General features: G+C 41.2%; 1 protein-coding gene across 1 annotated transcript in view; it reads right to left on the reverse strand.

Moving 5' to 3' along the window:
* PUS10 (pseudouridine synthase 10) overlaps positions 1 to 20,146 on the reverse strand; it is a 52,443-nt gene that overhangs the window by 20,526 nt on the left and 11,771 nt on the right. Inside the window, exons 5-8 of the mRNA XM_016214042.2 lie at positions 7,233 to 7,267; positions 4,101 to 4,212; positions 1,894 to 1,955; positions 1,556 to 1,601 (exon numbers count right to left, since the gene is read on the reverse strand). Of these exons, the coding sequence (XP_016069528.2) occupies positions 1,556 to 1,601; positions 1,894 to 1,955; positions 4,101 to 4,212; positions 7,233 to 7,267 (255 nt within the window). The remainder of the gene's footprint in view (positions 1 to 1,555; positions 1,602 to 1,893; positions 1,956 to 4,100; positions 4,213 to 7,232; positions 7,268 to 20,146) is intronic.

Raw genomic sequence — 20,146 nt, forward strand, 5'->3', positions numbered from 1 at the left:
CACCCGGTAGACATACTAGAACTAATTATTTCATATGTATACAGGGTTTACTATGATACATCACAATTGTTTCTTCTGTTATGAACAATTACACTTGGCCGGGAAAGGGCACAATGTAGACATCTCAACGGTTTATCATCAAGGCAGTGATTTTCTAAACCACATTCTAGGGAACCCCAAGGCATCATAGGGTTAGAACTGAAAATTAAGTGCCTGTTTGTTCAGATAGGAAATTTTAGGCCAGAAAGAATCTCAAAAGGCCATTCCATTGACTCCCAGTCGTAAGGCAGGAAAACTACAGCTAAGACTATCCAATACCTACTGGCCAAATGGCATGGCGTCTATGATGCTTTGACAAAAATCCCCTTATCCTATTATGTGATGCTGGTACTTGTATATTTCCTCAAAGATAACAAAAAATAAACCCAGATCGCCAATATAAATATGGCTTACAGGTTAATGACATATAGGACAGAGTTTCCCAACTGGTATGGCAAAGCAGTAAGCTACAGTTGTGCTAAGATATCAATCCCTGTAGTTCATAAGGGCTCAGGAGCAGGGCCTGGGACCGTGGGAACCCCCAGCCTACTGCTTCCAACTTAGAGCAACTTCATCTATTAACCTTAGGGTGCTGAACAAACATGGTAATGTTCTAGGTGCACCATGATGTGAGAAAAGTCGGAAAGCACTTTTTTAGGTTTGGTCTGCATTTCTAATTATTTCTGCACAGGGCATTCAGCAGATGTTACAAGCCCTTCCCCCCATTCAGTTCTAAAAGGCCCTGCAATTAGTCAAAGCAAGAGGAAGACCAAATGAAGTATCTTTGACAATAAACTTCATTCTTTTTAACAACCAGAACAGCACAATGGATGTCAGTAATTCAGGAATGCCTGAGTCTGCACAAAACCAGCTAAGTAGCTGGGACATGAGAGCTTTGCCAGTATCGTGCCATGCCATTCTCTCCTGGCAAAACAGAAACTAAAAGTAAATGCCAACTAATTTGCTCATTAACATGAAGACCGGCTTACATCACACAGTAAAGAGGAGTTTGAATAATATACCCTTTTTGCAAATGTAGCTTGAAATAGGCTTTATTAATTCAGGACAATAAAATAATTTACTTTGGATTATATTTGTAAAGCACCAATTGCTTTAAAAAAAAAATGGATCTTAGACAAAAAGCTTGGAATGCTGTTGAACTTGCCACGGATTTTCCCAGATGATGTAATTTTGGGAATTAAAATCTGTAAGTCAAATTTTCCCAAATGGGTAAACAGAAACATCACTGAAACCCCAGTTCTAAGCCCAACAAGAGGGGAACAACCCAAACAGCGACATAAACCCACGAGAATGATTGCGGGTTACGACTTTCTAGCCAGAGGCCAAGGTGTTGAGAGTTGAAAAAAATAAAAATAAGTAGAGCAAATGGAAAGATCTGAAGACTGACTGTCAGGAAAACAGACTGCCACATTACTAATGCATACCTTTTTTTTCGTTAATTTGAATATTCAGCTCAGACAAAACTCACTAAAGAATAAGTACCAGGAATCCTTACCTGTTTGTTTTTGGCTGGCTTGAAACAATCTGGGCATATTGCACGTCTAAGTAAAATTCAAGTTAACAAAGGTTAATGAGTTTATTTTGGCGTAGCTATAATTCAGACATATTTTATACAACAGGGCTGCTAAACTCAGGGTATCGGGGGAAGACAAAATAAAGGCCTATGCCAGCTGCACTGGTTTGAAGACCCCTCCGTCGGCGTGCGCGTTTTAAACCTGCGAGGCCATCACAAGTTCTGACCCACTCATCAGGAGGAAGAGCAATACTATTTTCATGAAAACCAAGAAGCACTCACAATGTTACACAACTGACGTTGTTTACATGGCAACTTACAGGAAGTGACAATCCTCCACTGTCTCTGGGTGAGCAAAGACCACACTCACTTCAAACAAGCTCTACAAATTATAAAAGACAGTTTTAAAATGAGCAAAAGGAAACCAACATCCAACAGCTTATGAATGGAAACAGAAATTAACTCTCAAAGGTTGGCTCAGAAAAAGGGTGACAAGGAAAACGGGAAGTATTACTATTTTCAAATCGGCTTGTTCACAGAGCAGCTGTAAAGGAAATTGTCTTTTTTTTTTTTGTCTTTTTTAGCTTCTAAAGTTCATCACTAGTGATTCTACCAAAAAAAAAAAAACCAACCAAAAAAAACAACAAGTTTAAAAGGAATTTTAAAATAAATTTGTAGGATTTTTGTACGTGTGCATAAACCAGGTGTGAAGATGAGTGAGAATTCAGAGAACTGGAGAGAGAGAACTGGAAGAAATGAAGAATCGTTTCAGTCAACACTGGGATTGGGATTATTAGCAAAGCAAAAAAGCATTTTATTCACATGCTTAAAAACTCTGCACGAGGCTTTTTAGAAGTGCTCAAACTTCTTAATAAATTTGAGTTTTAAAAGACAGATCTTAATTTTTTGTCTTATTACAAAAGCCACACATACAAATTGTAAAATTATCAAATACAGGGTGGGTTTCGGTCCCTCTCCCCCGAGGGAGGGAGAACTGGGAACAGCCTGGCGCGTTTCCTTCAAGCCACTTTTATGAATATGAACATAAATGTACAGTATGCACTTCTTGGGATAGTGAACATACTTCTGGATAATTGCTTTACTCAATGAATATTATGTCATGGACATCTTTTCAACGCTAGGGACTGTTGGACGTTATAGTTGCAGTAAGTTTTTCTATTATTAAAAAATGCTAAAATAAGCATCCCTGTACACAAAAAAGCACAATTTCATACTCTGTGCGCATTGACCTCCACAGAGTATACATAAAACTCCACATTGAGAAAAAGATATGAGTGCCATGCCATGTAACGGTCTTGCCTTTTTCACTGACTGCCACGTCTACAGAGCGCACTGGATGGGCAGCAAGCCTACTAGCTACTCTAGAGCCACAATAGTGAAGAGGTTTTCTCTCTCTCTATTCTAATCTACAAAATAAAAATAAGATTACAACACATTCTTTTCACTCGAGAAAACTTTCAGTCCTTCTGAACCTATTAGAACATGACTACATCTTTTGTTTTCTGTTCTGATTCAACATGTAAGAAATCATTTGCGCTTCAAAAGTAAAACCTGAGGTAAAAATATTTTGCGTCAATGGCTTCTCTAATTTCCAGAGTACTTTCATTACCTCATTTCCTCTTCATACTATCTGTGGTGGTTTTATTTTCTCTTCTCTCAGTATTAGGTTTAAAGGACAGTCAGTTTATTCTTACTAACTGAGGGAAACAGAGCTATAAAATTCAGAATAGTGAAAAAAAATTTGTTTAAGTATTTAGCTGTGAAAGATGGTTTTATGATTTTATTTGCATAGGGGTGTGTCTGATAACCAGGGGATTTTCTTCAAGCCAAATGACAAAGCGATGAGGCTGCACTGTGAAGACCTAATTTAAGATGAGCCAGGAATGGGTCCTGTTTCCCCATCTGGAAACTTGTCAGGCTCTTCCCTAAAATTCAACCCATTCCAGAGACTGAGGCAAGGTCTGCTCTGGGATAGGGGAGATGGCTAAATGTTCTGGTTTCAAAGGCAGTCTCTGCATAAAATTAAACAGAGGGACCTGAACTACCAACAGGTGGGACAGACTGAGCCCATGATCACTGCAGATTCTGTCTGCATATTTGAAAACAAGATTAGCCACAGATAACAAAATTTAAATAGTCTAGAGCTGACTCTGCATTTGCTCAGTTATTTATGTGTTGCTTTGTAATGGTAAATATGCCTCTGCAATTAAAATATAAATATATTAAAGGCTTAGATTCATTTCTAACCTCTTAAGGTCAGTTAGGGTGCACTGCACCTGCTATACTCATAAGTGTCGTGGATCACAAAGAAGTCTTTAAAAAAAGAAAGAAAGGAAAACTTTAACCTCTATTTAAGGCTATTAGAAATTAACGGTTTAAAGGCTTATAAAGCCTTCATTGGATTATTTAGAGAGAAGATTCTTTTGGGTAACCAAAACTGTACCATATAATGAAGTAAAACTGGTAAAACCAGAGAACAAAATTAACAATGCTGATGACCCAATACCTTTCCATCAATGGGAACACCCAGTTCCTCTGAAAACAGGGGGTGAGTTATCCATTTGTAGGCTTCTTTTAGCTGAACTATGTCATTTCTTCCCAGTGACAGACTCTGCTTTCTGAATAACATAAAAATTAATTCACTGACATGAAAAACTTCACTTTTTCTACTAAAGGCAAGCGTTTATGCAATTACTTTAAAAATATTTATTAAGTGCCTACTATGCCCCAGGTGCTATTTTACACATTAGATAAAAAGTAGAGAACAAAGCAGACAAAAATCCATGAGCTCATGGACCTTATATTCCAGTAAAATCAAGAAACTGTTTTTTTAATGGCATGAAGACAGTTTATAAAGTTTCAAACACAAAAGTGTACTAATCAGTTTTTCTGAGCTACAACTTCCAGATTCCAGAATTTGTACATCAGAAGACAGAAAGGTGGAACAGAGAGGATTGTTTATTATTCAGAATCTACAAAACCACGTATTACAATAATCTCACCCAGACGAAAAATGTTTTCATCTGTTCACTTCCTGATAATGGGGCTGACTTTTGGGAAGTCAATGTAAAAACTGTACTGGTCTTTACTGCTGAAGAAGTACTAAATCCTAAAGTATGAATGTCCTGAAATGCTCATCAACTTAATACCAGATAAATGTCTGAATAAAAATCTGACATTCCCCCAAAATCTACTCATGAGCCAATAAATAGGTTTGGGGAAGTCCCAATTATGGTTTCTAGCTTTTAGTTTGTAACCTAAAATTGTGAGAGAAAGGAAAGAAAAACATGGTATGATATTATTAAAACTGCTCTGCTCTGCTGAGAACACTGCAGTATCACTAATAAACAAGCCCACATCAATCATATAATTAAAACTTCAAATCAGTCTTATGGCTATTCACAGGGCTACTTTTAACAAAACAGGTATTAAGGGCCAACTTGTGACTCACATACTTAAATGTCTAATTTGTCACTGATATAAATGACTACTTATAGTCAATGTTTATTATAACTTAATTCTTCAAGACTAACAGATACTACTAACTGAAGGTAGAAATCAAGAAAGTAATTTAACTTAATTGTTAAAAACAAATATACATTCAAGAACTTATTTAAACACTAAGTGTTTGAGCTTCATAAACTGTTTCTAATTTTCTAAATATCAGAAACATTTTAGGTATTTTAAAAGACTGTCTTGATATTGTATCAATAGTTTAAGGACATTTGCATTAAAAAGCATCACAGTTGAAAGGTAAATAATAAGTGAGGATACATTTTAAAGGATAAAAAGTTGAAACAGAGAACACAAGAATGGAAAACTATTTAGAAATCGTTTATACTCTATTCGAGTACAAAGGGTTGCAGCAAAAGTCAATCCTAAAAATGGGTTAAAACACTACTCATTATGTAGTTAAGAAAACTGGTATTTTAAATCCTTCATAGTCTTTTAAGTATAGTTAGAGCTTCTCAGTCCAGTTAAAAAACTTCAACTATATGCATTTTTTTCCTTCCAGATTAAAGACCCAAGGGGAAGGGTTAACAGACATCTTAGAAAACCTAACCTTATATATAAGGCAAAAGTACAATACTTAAAATGCCATAGTTTCCATCCTGCAAGCTGAATGTGGCACCAACTTTTCTAATATAATTTAGGGTAAATGTTTTCACAGAGGTTCCTAGCATTTGCCTGATGTTCCCTTAGAGGAATTAGTACAAGTACTAAATTCAGCCTCAATTTAGTACTTAGTCACTGCATTTCCCTCTTCTGTCAGGTAACTACTGATGAGGAGGTCAGTTGCAGTCACTTCTGCTATAGATATAACATGACAACCAACTAGATCAAAGAATCCAACACAATTTTTTCTAAATTCCGTGAATAAATCCTTTAATGTCAATTCCTCCACAATCTTTCGAACATAAAATGACCTCGGGACACTGAGGGTAAAGATGAGTTTTCTTTCTACATTTTTTCTGTTCCAGTATCCCTACAGTGAATGGGGTCTTTTGGAAGAGCTGATAAGATTACCTTAAAACCCTTCAATAATGATAACAACAGCAACTCACAAGCAATGGGGTGGAAACTGGAAAATTCAGAAGAGAGCTTGCTCTGACCGCACTAAAAACTTCCTCAAATATAGCATCAAATTTTATTATGACAGAATCACAAGCATTTGAGACTAATCTAACATAGCCCAAGTAACTCCAAAGCCTCTGATAAATATGTGGTTATTGGCCCCTGAAAAATGTAGATGTGAAATATAAAACAAACCAAAAAAAAGAACAAAAATCAATTACTTCTTAAATAAATCACTTAACCAAATTCGAGATTTTAACACAGAAATCTATACTTCTCTCTGAACTCTTCTCTCCAGAGTACACAGGAACCTCCAGCAGTCACAGGGCCCTTTTTATATTGGTCTAAAAATTTTAGGTTAAACTCCTAAAAGCTCCAGAAAATTAAAGATTTTTTTCCTTAGCCCAGTTGGCAACCAAACCTGGCTTGAACATGTGAGACTGTTTAGAGATTTTGTTCATCAAACTTAGTATGACTATCCATAGGTTTCACTGTAGAAATATTAACATGTTTGATTATATAGTAGCACCCCAGACCCTGGAAGGGAAGGGTGTATTACGTATGGCAAACATCATATTACATTTCCAAAATCTAGGATATTTGGCCTTGAAGGGCTTCTGATAGAGGACTGTGGACCTGTTTTCTATGTCTTATCTATGTATAAACTCACTATTGTTCTGCCTTAACTAGGATTTTACTTTGTGTCTTTTATAGCCTAATTAGTTTCATAAATTACTTTCTAAAATCAGTATAAAATTTACTTTTAAAATAACTTGCCAAACTACATTATGTAAGTGACCAAAAAAAATAAAGTACCTATTTACACTCATGTTAGATCTAAAAAAAGTGAATCTGCTTTCATAGACGGCTAATATGCTATGCAAATAAACCAATTAAACAAGGCCGACACCTAAATTTATACAATAAAATTTTTCTTTGTGCCAATTTCTCCAGTAGCTAGTGAACTTACTCTAAAAACAGAGATAGCCGTAGTAAAAATACTTTAAGCATCAGGTAGCTTATATTTAAATGGTGGTAAAAATTCCCTACTTAAATTACTTACCCCATTTCCTGTTTTACCAGCAACCATGCAGCATGCTGTAGGCAATTTAGTCACACCCAGAAAGAAAAGGGAAAAAAATGTTTATTGAAATTCAGTTCCAATATCATTACTAAAGTGCTTAACTAATTTGCTAATCAAAGTCCCCTTTTTGGGAGAGAAGTTAGTGTTCAGAAATGTGGCAGTGACCTCACCCTCATTTAAAATCAGAAGTGAGGTTAAGATGCCACTTTGCAGCGCTGGCTGGCTGTGGCCTAGGAATCCAACAGGGGTATCCCCCGCCCCCCTACAGATTTCTATTTCTCATTAATGAGGTACAAGTGTTTTTGAACATGGGCAGCTTACATTTTTCTTACAATATCTTACTATTGCATAGGGAAAGGCCCAAAGTGACTGAGTGCAAACTATGTCCCTAAAACAGAAGTCAAGGCTCAGTTTTGTTTTTGTTTTTGTTTTTCATTAGGGCTAACAGTTTTAATTCTACCTAATTAATGATATACGCATGTAAGTGTTTAGGAGTAAAAGGTACTCATGTCTGTAACTCCCTTTGGAATACAACAAAAACTAAGGAGGCTGGTAGATAAACTGATGGCTAGATATATAATAAAGCAAATACAGAAAAATAGTAACAATTGTAGAATCTAGGTGGGTATATGGGTGTTCGTTCTTTCAACCTTACTGCATCTGAAAATTCTCATAATAAAATGTTAGGGAGAAGTTCTGGGAAGGATTAATAGAAAACTGAAAAAAAAATGCTAAAATGAAATAACATTCACAATCATGGTCATTATGAGAATTAAATAAAATTCATGTAAAAGGCTTTGCACAGTAAGCGTGTGACACTAAGATTTCTCCGTTTGCCATTAGACCACCATGGCTTTTACCTTAAAGAAAGGTAGTGACATGTCCTGCCTCAGTATACAGCATTTTGTGAAGATGACAGAGGTATGCGTGTGTAAGCTGATAAAGTACCATGTATAGTCTCTATCACTAACCAGTCATTGTCACTCACATCCACCTCGAGGCCTAGTTAGATCTATAGATCTATCTATCTATCTATCTATCTATCTATCTATCTATCTATCTATCATCTATCTATCTATATCTATCATCTATCATCTATCTATCTATCTATCTATCTATCATCTATCTATCTATCTATCTATCATCTATCTATCTATATCTATCATCTATCATCTATCTATCTATCTATCTATCTATCTATCATCTATCTATCTATCTATCTATCTATCTATCTATCATCTATCTATCTATCGGCACACTCGAGCGCACAAGCACACATGTACACCTACAGGCATGCGCGTGCACACACACACACACACACACACACACACACACACCCCATGGTTCATATGTAGAACCCTGTCCTTTTAAACTTTAAATGACCAGTGGGGCACTAGCTACTTCTAAAGACTTATGATCATTTGGAAACGTTGGTGCATGACTTCCTTCAGACATAAACCAAACAGAATAAGTCAGTCACCAGCTAGGTGAGAACTAGAACTGCTCCCAATGCCTGTCTCGTCAGCACCTTCTGGTTTGTTAACTTGTTTGCTTTGCTGGCTCAACCTAATACCATCTGTAGGACTACAGACCCCTTCCCCCCCCTTCCGGTTACTCAAGCCCTCTGAAAGCGAACGGGCATGGTACACTATACAAATTACCGGCAGTCAGAAGACCTGGCTTTGGGCTCTCCTGAATTCCTGTCACTCAATTTCCTAATGTGTAAAATGAGAGTTAGACTAAGATCACTGCAATTTAAACCTCTGTGAGTGGTTAAAGGCCATCATTAATAGACGTTACTGTTTTGTCATAGAGGCTGTTAAGATTTACAGGACTTTTGGAGATCACAGAGGAAAAAACGAACAATGATCTCCTAAAGCTGAAACCTTGTAGTCAATGTTGCCCCACCTACCCTCGGCCTCGGTACTTTAAGAAATCAACAGACACTTGTTCCGCCATCCACAAGGGGATATTAATACTCCCCTTGTAGGAATATTGGAACGATTTAATGAAATTGTGTATGTAAGGAACCAGGTAAGATTCCTGGCACGTACTTAATAAACAGTAACTATTATTGTTGTTTTTAAATTAAAACCTTACCTGCAACTCACAGATAATAAAATTATTATCCCCTAAACGATTTGCAAGACTTAATTCCTTTCCCTCAGACGCCAAACTGCTGCGCTGTCGGTAGTTCTGGAGTCTCCCTCATCGATGGCATCCCCTTGGTATCTGAGCTGCAGAGGACTCTCCCACCTGCCCCCTCTTTGAGGGGACTCAGACTCGCCTCTTCTCTTTCAGTAACCTTTTTTTCTCCTCTTTGGAGGCAAACTCTGCCCTCAACAGTCACTTCCAGGTGATGCCATCAAGTCCGCAATGCTTCCTGTCATCCTCTGATTACAAAGTGGGGCAGAACTGGAGGTTGCCAAGGGAAACCAGGTGACGCGTTTAACGGGTAAAATTAAGTCGAATGCCTCCAGGCCCTGCGACCTGCTAGAGGACTTTCCCTTCCTAGCCCTCCACAGGCTCCCTGCACAGCAGGTCACACGGAACTAGTCATAGCAGGGGCTGGAGACCTGAATCCCAAAGAAGTCCGCGCTGCTCAATCACGCAATTTTACCAAGCGCTAACAGTGCCCTGAACCTGCTTCCGCCGAGGGAAGAGAAGTACACGTCTCCCTTTTAGGTCACCAAGATAATTTTAGATTTATACACCTTCTATCCTGTAGTCAATGGGAAAAACTCATTAGACTTTAGAGCAAGCCCTTTAATTCACCCTCCTCAAGAGAGTCAAATGGCATTTAAGTGATCAAGTTTAACCAGATTTCCTACCAAAGGCAGTATATCACCTCCTGAAAATTTGGGAACCACACAATTTACTTCTGGGCTCAGCTTTAACTTTATTAGAGAATTCCAAGCAAGTTCTAAATGGGGCAGTTGAAGAGCATGCTTGCCGAAGTACTGGTGTCCCCTGGCCACACACGCACGCCGTGGGAAGTCTGTGCCTTTGGAGCTTAAAGCTCTGAGGTGGGTGTTCATCCAGCACCTAACAGTGAGAGAGGGTGGTGGAGGGCAGGGACTGAGGCTGAGTCAAGCAGAGGCGGCAGGAAGGAAGGACAGAGAGAAAGAGAGGCATTAAAACTGAGACGATGTCCCCGGGCAGTTTGGCTCAGTGGTTAAGAGTGTTGGCCCACGGACCAAAGGGTGGCAGGTTCGCTTCATGGTCAAGGGCACGTATTTGGGTGGCAGGTTTGACCCCTGTGTCGGGGAAGCAACCAATGGAGGTGTGTCTCTCATGTCAATGTCTCTCTCCCTCCCTCTGTTTCCCTTCCACTCCCTCTAAAACAATCAATGGAGAAATATCCTCAGGGGAGGATTAACAAACAAACCAAAAACTAAATGACATTTGGGGCCCTGGATGTTTTGCTCAGTGGTTAGAGCATCAGCCTGCAGACTGAGGGGTCCTGGGTTCGACTCCAGCCAAGGGCATGTACCTCGGTTGCTGGCTTGATACCAGGCCCTCATCAGGGTGTGTGCAGGAGGCAACCAATGGATGTGCCCCTCTCACATCGGTGTTTCTCTCTCTCTCCCACTCTCTCTAAAAAGCAATGAAAAAAATATCCTAGGGTGAGGATTTAAAAAAAAAAAAGATATGTTGGGCCAGACTGATGTGGCTCAGTTGGGTGGTTGTCATCCCATGAACCAGGAGGTCCCTGGTTTGATTCTTGATCAGGGCCCATGCCCCGGTTGTGGGCTCGATCCCCATAAGGGGCATGTAGAAGGCAGTCAGTCGATGTTTCTATCTCATTGCTGTTTCTATCTCTCTCTCCCTTCCTTTCTCTGAAATCAAGAAAAAAAATTTTTTAAATGAATCCAAAAAAAACGCAATTTAGTAAAGTTGGAGCTTAGGGTATGTACATGTGCACGTAAATGTGAGTAGGGGGCTCAACAGCTAGAAATGAACCTGGGAAGGTCAGCAGGTTTTTGAGCGCCAAGCCAGGGCATGAATCCAGAGACTGAAACTATAACCTGAGAAACACCACATTTATGCATCTGCACCGTCCCACAGGAGCACGAGGAAGAAACGACGTTAACCTGTAATTCGTCCAGTCACAGGACAGCCATCGTCTTCACACCACTGCCTCCTTACGTGGTGGCGTAAGAGGAAAATAAAATATTTCTTGTACCAAAATATCTCTTTATCATAGAAAATACAGTGTGAAAAAAGGCATATGTTCCAGAAAAGTGACAGAATGATTGCTGAAAAAGACAGCCCACTTGTCTCAGGTCTGTGGCCTGTCTGGCCCTCACAGAACCTGAGTCCATAACTCCTGAGAGGGAAACAAACACTAGACTAGAAGGCAGGCGGAGCCTCTGATACTGTGTGGTCACTCCAAGGCAGCTCCTCTCTCTGCACGTTGGCTTCCCAGCTACAACGTGAAAGGGCTCTGCACTTCATTACTTTGGGGGTCCCACCTATGCAGTGAGATCTCTGCTGAGACTAGAGATGAAAGAGCAGTCTCTGGCCATAAGGGAACCCATGATCTAGGAGGGAATAAAGTGACAATAAAATTTAATAATAATAATATACTTAATATTTCTAAAATTAATAAAAATACAGAATGGCAATAGCTATGACAGGGACATAGTTCGAGGGAACATGTAAGGCATCCTCAGCTCAGTCTTGTAAGAGAAGTGATGCCCGATCTGAGCTCTGAAGGATCAATTACTTAGAACTAACTGGGTGGAGAATGGGGAAAGCTATATTCCAAATATAGAAAACTCTATGGTGCAAAAACCGGACAGCACCAGGAAAGTTCTGGGGACTGTAAGTCATTGGTCCCTAAAGAGCTGAGGACATGTGGCTGGGGCGTACAAAAGAGGAACCAGGGCCTTAGACCACAGAAGTAGCGGCCCTGTGCCGAGGGGCTTAGGTTTTACGCTTAAGGCAATATGGTGCCTCCGCGGGATTTTAAGCAATGGAATGGCAGAGTCGTATTTGTCCTCAGGAACGCTCACTGGTTGCAGCGTGACTTGGAGGAGGAAGATGGGAATTAGGGGAAACGAAGACATGCAGTAAACTTAAGCAGTAATTCAAGCAAGAAAGTAATTCAAGCAAGAAAGCAGTGCTGGTGGGGGTGGAGGAGAGGAGGCAGCTCTGAGAGGTAAGGAGGCACAAACTAAGAAAACTTGGCCGTGGGCAGTGATGCTGGGGTTTCAAATTCCCACCAATGCCCCTAAAACTCTAGAGTCTTTTGAATCCTACCCGTCTCTTGGACTCGTTTCTAATAACAAAGCAATACAAATATAGGCCTGTACCAGCAGGGCGCTGACAGCAGCTGTTCGGGCCGCCAGAGGCATCGCCCCCGCCCCTGCCTTCCACGTGGACACGGGCACACACGCGCCGTGTCTATTTCTTGCACACAAGTAGCCGGTTGGGAGCGAGGCTGAATAATGAGGTTGGTAACAGCAGAAACGCTCCCCTCTTCCCACCCAGCACAGCTGCCTCGGGCTTCCTCCCCACCCTCCCCCTGCGACAGCCTCCAGGCCTGCCTCACCCGGCCTCCTCACCCTGCGCGAGGCTTGGGGCAGGTGCGGTGGCGGAAAGAGGACGGGAAGGAAGGAAGGAAGGGGCAATAGACCCCTATTACCCTGCCGGACTCCACCAGTTAGCCAGGTAACCCCCCATCCTCTCACCCGTGTCCGCACCTCCACCATCTCCCTGCCTCAATCCTACTCTCCTTTGCCCCGGGGTCTCTGAGGTCAGACCCATGATATAATGACCAGCAGTCTGAGTCTGGGTGTCTCTTTTGATGAATAAAACTTATGTCAGCTGTGCATAAAAACCTCTGCAAATCCTCTACATTCCTCTTTCCCCAGATGTGGAGAAAAAAAGAAAGTAGAGTGAGACACAAGACCTTCTCACTGCAGGTTTTCCCACTACCGCTGGCAATAAAATCCTCTAGACAGCGCTAAAAAGGCTGCACGTTTCGGTTTCCACAGGCGAGAGGGGAGGACGAGTCAGCGAGGACACACGGCTGGGCTCGGCAGGTCCCAACCAGGCTGAGCAGCTCCCCTGGCCCAGCTCCAGGAGAAGCGCTCTTTCTGGGTTGAGTTTTGAGAATAATTTCCACTGCGCTCTCCGGTACCCTAGGTGCTGATGTTTGCCCAGCTCTGAAGGATGGGATTGGAAATAATCACGAGGCAATTCTACGGGGGTGGGAAAGCGGGGTGGGAGTGGAGGTGGGGGGGAATCAGAAAAACAGGCAGCTACAGCGAAGGAGAGGTTCTGGGATAAACACAAAGACAGGTCGGCCCAGCTTGTCTGTTAGTGTCCTGTGCTAATGAGGGGATAACATGAACTGAATTCCATGTAACTCTAGAGTTAAAAACATCAGCAAAGCAAAGACATCTCAACAAAAACTGTTAGCGACTGGGTGTGGCTGAGAGGGTGCAAATGTATTTCCTCCTAGAATTTGATTTTTGAGAAACACGAGTAAAGTGACCTTGCAGATTTAAGAGGCTTCAAGGTAGTAACTGGCTCAATTTCAATAGTCATAAATACAACTTCACTTCAAAATTACTACCAAGAAAAACAGCTCTTAAAAGTAAATTTTAAGTTTTGAAATACCAAGGAGACAAATTGTTAATTGCTGAGAATCTATTAATTGTTGAAATAGGTCTCTTCAGTAAATAACTTAAGAACTCTATAAAGAGCCCTGGCCAGGGTTGCTCAGTAGTTAGAGCATCGGCCCCGCGCACCAAGGGGCCGCAGGTTCAATTCCCAGTCAAGGGCACGTACCTGGGTTGCAGGTTGGATCCCTGGCCCTGGTCAGGGCAAGTGCGGGAGGCAACCAACCGATGTTTCTCTCTCACATCTCTCTCTCTCTCCTTCTCTGTCTCTCTCCCCCTCCCTTCCACTCTCTCTAAAAAGCAATGGAAAAAATATTCTCTGGTGAGCATTAAAAGAAAGAACTCTATAAAGAGAACTATTTAAAAATTATTGCAAATTATCACAGGAAAATTACAAGACTGGAAGCATTCGGGGTGTTGAACTTGATTTACACTTAATATAGCCTTAGGAATAAGGATTTCTTGAATTTATTGGCGTGACATTGGTTAATAAAAATATACAGATTTATTGCATTTTTTTAAAATTAATTTTTAGATATTACTTTTTAAATATGCTTAAGGAATTTTTTATTATAAAATCATCAGACTTCTACCTTCAAGATGGTGAAAAAATGACCTTTATGCCCACCTCTCCTCTGGAAAATCATCTCAAAGTAAGGCAGAGAATGAGAAACAGAAAACAGAAACTCTATCTAATAATGAAACAAGAAAATAATTCATCACCCCAACTCTCAATATACGAAGACAGAAAGGGGATGCGGGAGTGGAAGGCAGCAGAGCCCAAGAAGCTGATCCCTAGGTGTTGGCAAAGGGAGGTACCTGCCCCTCCAAACCCAGCAAGCTGTGGACTGGAGGCATAAGACAACGGGGTGAAACGTGGGCTAACCAAAGGGAGTGGCTGAAGGCTTGCAGAAGGAATGGGCCGACCCCCACGTCCCCTCCCTGACACCAAGCAAGGGCAGACTTATGCTCTGGGAAACTGAGGAATGCCTGGCAAGAGGACGCCTGGGGTGAAGCCCTACAAGGAAAACAGGAGGGTCCAGTGAGTTTACAGTCCACAGAGAGACCTGCAACCGCCTTCCCTGCCCTGCTCTGGGTCTCAGGCAGCCAGGTTTACGCCTCTCTGGACAAGAGATTAGAGGATTCTTCTTTGGACAAACTGGATGGTTTCTGAGGGAAAACTTTCAGAAAATTACATATGGTCATTCCATATAAAAACTCAGTTTATTACCTATTCTCCTCCATTTATCATTTTAAAAACGTACTAAACTTAGAATAAAAACAAACTTCCTTAAACAAAAAATATCAGAAAAATAATTAACAATATACTTAATATTAAAACTCTAGAAACATTCCTATTAGTGAGGGTCAACACAAGGGTCACCAATGTCACCACTATTATGTAACATGTTTTAGAGGTCCTAGGAAATTCTCTGAGATACACACATACATGCATATGTATACACCCACATACATTCACACACATATAATAAATATATTTTTAAAAGAAAGAATCATTATCTACAAATAAGGTAAATGCATACCTAGATAAGCAACTAAAAACAATTAGCATTAATAATAAAGACTAGTAAGTTAGGCAGTTACAAGATAAATAGCAAACACACACATACAAATACACACAAATTACTTTCCTAAACAAAATAGGAAAGGTTATGAAAAAAATCCCACTCAAATTGTAATTAAAATAAAAAACAAAAACGTGTTTAAAAAAATCCCCAAATATATCAGAATTTATGAAATGTGAGATAAAAACTACAAAACAATTGAAAGACCTAAACAAAGAATTTTTAAAATGCAGAAAAATTTGTTCCTAGATAAAAAGTTTCATAAAACTTCAAAATTTAAGTTTGTTGAATGACCATAAACAGAGGCAAATGACAGGCTGGAAGAAATAAAATATACAAAAGATTAACAACCTTTATTTCCAAAGAGCACTTACTAATCAATTTTTAAAAGCCAAATAAACAGATAAAAAGAAACCCTAATGGATACTAAATATATTCGAAGATGTGCCTGGCTGGCCGTGGCTCAGCGGTCGAGCATCAGCCTAGGATCCAGGCAATTACAGTTGGATTCTAGTCAGGACACATGCCTGGGTTGCGGGCTCGATCCCCCGAGGGGGGGGGGGGCAGGAGGCAGCCGATCAATGACTCTCTCATCATTGATGTTTCTATCTCTCTCCCTCCTTTCTTCTCTCTGAAATCAATAAAGAGTTAAAAAAAAAAAAAAAGAAATGTGGACCCTTATTTGAAAATCAAGTAAGTAAGAATTAAAACAAGACAATTTTCATATGAAGGTTAGAAAATATGAAAGAATATTATAATTCCCAGTTTGGCAAGGGTACAAGGTTGCAAGCCTTTTTGGTGCTTAATTCCTCACCTGTAAAACAGGCAGAATGCTGTTTCTTGTATAATTAAAAGTTTAAATGAGATAGTCTACAAAAAAAATGTTAACTGTTGTCTTTATAATGCTGACTCTCTGTGTATAATTCAAAAGATATACTAAATGGCTCCTTGAAGCACATTTTTCAAAAAGGGGGCTTTCCTCCAGCCTTGCCCCTTCCAAGCTTGTTCTAATTTTAGTATAAAAGTTTAAGGAAGGTGATATTTTTAAAATGTTGTTGTGAATCTGAGTATGGAAAAGCATCTGCTTTGGGCCAGTTTCTAGCTATGAACGCTGGTTAACAGGTATGCAAGACCTAAAGGCAAACGGCCAAGACAGATCAAACCACACACCCAACCACAAGTGCAGTAAGGCACCGGGGAAGGAGAAAGGCAGGCGAGGGGCCCTTGGGCCTTAAATCCTGTCCAGTTTAAATCCTGCCAATATCTTCACGAAGATACCTTGATACAGAATTAGGGAGGAAGGGAGGGAGGCAGAGACGGAGATGGAAATGGGAGAGGGGGTGAAAGAGAAAGGGGGAGAAAGAGACAGAGACAGTGAGAGAGAAAGAAGATAAAAGGAACCACAGGTTCCTAACAATAATTTGGTGAAGGCCTATCTAAAGGCAAGATCTAATGACAAAGCTTCGGCGTATGGGAAATTTCAAGTAAATTTCTAGAGAATGGCAGTACGGTGAGTTATTCATACACCGCCACTAATTTGTACAATATGATATAAAAATAGAAGCTAAGCCCTAGCCAGTGTGGCTCAGTGGTTACAGCACCAGCCCGAGGACTGAAGAGTCCCATGTTCCATTCTGGCCAAGGGCACGCGCCTCAGTTGCAGGCTCGATCCCCAGCCCCGGTTAGGGTGCAAGTGGGAAGCAACCAGTCAATGTGTCTCTCTCATCACATCGATGTTTCTCTCTCCCCGCCCCCCTCCACTCTCTCTGAAAAGCAATGGAAAAAATTTTTTGCCTCGGGTGGAAAAAAAAAAAGAGTTTCAATCATATCAATAGTTCAAAGTATATGAATAGCTTTTAAATTAATATATAACAAAAATAATATGACTTTGATTTGCCGTGTGTGTGTGTGTGTGTGTGTGTGTGTGTGTGTGTGTACAGGGGTGGGCAAAAGTAGGTTTATAGTTATTCGTATGGAAAATACAGTAATTAATAAAGAGGGGGTAAATGGGGACAGAAAGAGACTTAGCTTTGGGTGACAGGTGCACAATGCAGTGTGCAGGTGGTGTTTTGTTGAGTTGTACACTTGAAGCCTGTATGGTTTTGTGAACCGTCACCCCAATAAATTCAATTTAAAACATTTAAAAGAAAAAAAAGATGTTCTATCACATACAAAAAACCTGTTACCATGTGTGGTGATGGATGTTAACTAAACTGATTGTGGTGATCATTTTGCAGTATATACATATATTGAATCATTATGTTTTATACTTAAATTTAATATAATGTTATCATCAATTGTACCTCAGTTTTTTTAAAAATAAGAAAATAATTAAATATATAAACATGTAATAAGACATCAGGAAAAAAAGATCTGAAGAGTAGGGGGCATTTAGAACAATTATGTCACAGAAATACTTAAACTCAATAAATATTTAAGTAAATGGGTGAATGTAACATTTATACCTGATTATGTAAATGCAATAAACAGTACAACTCTTTTTTTTTTAAAAAAAAAGTAGGTGTTTCATACAACCGAAGTAACATTTAAGAGATATTATGCATTTAAAGTCAACAGAGTGAGCAAACTACCTTCTTCCCCTGAGGTGGGTCCAATAAGCCAAACTAATAGTACCATATTGCCCTCTACTGGACTCCACTAGTAAAAATAAACCTAAAAGAACAACTAGAATGTTTACTTTTTAAAGGAATTAATGGAATGCTCTTTTCCTATAAGTGCAAGTTTAGCTTAATATTAGCATAAGTCTGGGTCATTCCTTCTATGGTAATTTTAGTGTGGCACTAACTTCATGTGGTGTAGAAGTTTAGACGAATCAATCATGAATATAAGGTAACAAAAAATAATGATGAAGATAAATATTTTTCTTAAAACTACATAGGCTCTTGGAGTTGAAAAGGCTGAATAAAGTCTCCAATCTAACCAACTATATGGTGCATGTCTTCCTTCTGTGTATCTGCCAAGTAGTTGCCCAGCTTTGGCTCAAACATTCTGGTGATAGAAGATTCACCATCCCTGAAAATAGTCTCTCCTGTTCTGGATAATCCCTTATAACTGAAAATCACTTCCCTCCTGACCTGATCTCTGCAGCAGAAAACCCCTCAAAGATTTAAATAGAGCAAATGAATCCCACTAAGTCAACTATTCTCTAAATTAAATACCCCGAGTTCCTTCCAGTGGCCCCTATGACCAGGTTCCAGATGCCTCCACTATTCTGAATGCACTCCTCTGGATGTGTATTCATTTTTCTATTGCGGCTCTAACAAATTACTGTAAACTTAGTGAGTTAAAACAACACAAATTTATTGTCTTATAATTCTTTAGGTCGGAAGTCCAGCATGGATCCCACTGGGCTATAATCAAAATGTGGGCGGGGCTGTGCTCCTCTCTGGAGGTTGTGGGCTAGGAAAAGCCCCTTCCTTGCATTTTTAGCTCCCGGAGGCCATCCACGTGCCTTGGCTCGTGGCTCACTTCCACAGTCCCTCCGGCCCTTCCTCCATAACCACACCTTCCTCTGCCCCACCGCAGCCAGGACTCGTGGGATTGGGGGGAGCCCACCCAGGTAACTCGGGATGATCTCTCCATCTCAGGGTCCTTAAGCTTTTTCTTTTTTAACCCTCACCCTCGGATATTTTTTCCATTGCTTTTCAGAGCAGGCGGAAGGGAGAGAGGAAGCAGCACCCTGTGAGAGACACCCCGCCTGGCTGCTCCCGCACGCGCCCCGGGACAGAGCCCGCAAGCGAGGCACAGGCTCCCGGCTGGAATGGGACCCGGGGCCCCGCCGGCCTCTGGCCGATGCTCTAAACTGGTGAGGGCCTTAATCTTAATGACATCCACAAAGTCCCTCTTTATTTTTCACACACGGTAACAGTCACACATTTCGGGGATTAGGACGTGGGCTGCGACAAAACGCCTTCCCAATCGTCCTTGTTCCTCCTAAAGCGGGGAGCGCCGTCTGACTGGGGCACGGGCCGGCGGCTGCCACCCTCACCCCTCCCGGTGCCCTGCTTCTTCACCTGGACTCAAACCCAAGGGGGCTCCCTGCGTCGCACCTCTCGTTCGTACCAGGCCATTAGCTAAAGCCCGAGTCTTACCTATACACACAGTTTTTAAGCCACCCCTGCCTGTTTTCACTTGGCAGTTTTCTACGCCCAACCATAGAACCTATGCTTATTTCCGTTCAGTTTCATTTTGTTAGGTTTCCCCTACTCTTGAGACCTTTCTGGATCTCAGTTCTAACACCCAGCCTGTCTGACAGATGCTCAGCCCTGTAGGGAGTGTTTCTATTACACCATCACTGGCAGAAACCAGGAGCAGGACAGGGCCTGAAGCGCACGGCTCTGAGGCCTCAGCGTCCCTGAGTCGCCGAGAGGCCTGGGCCCATCTCTAGAGATCCCGGGTCAGGTCTGAGGCGGGCCCGGCAACCCAGCCGCCCCGTCGGCCTCAGGCGGCCGCCCGCAGAGCGCACGCGAGAAACACCGTCCAGGGCGGTGCCGACCACGCACCGGCTCCGTGGGCATGGCCAGCCGGGCACAGCCCCCCGCTGTCCTCACACCCCGCTCCTGCCGCTGCCACTTTCAGGGAGTTACCACGAGGAAGAAACCCAGTCAACGAGGGGCTGGATCCCAGTCGCACCGGTGCTCCTATTTCCCTGCTC

The sequence above is a fragment of the Miniopterus natalensis genome, chromosome 13, assembly GCF_054644295.1.
Source record: "Miniopterus natalensis isolate mMinNat1 chromosome 13, mMinNat1.hap1, whole genome shotgun sequence".
NCBI classification, from domain to species: domain Eukaryota; kingdom Metazoa; phylum Chordata; class Mammalia; order Chiroptera; family Miniopteridae; genus Miniopterus; species Miniopterus natalensis.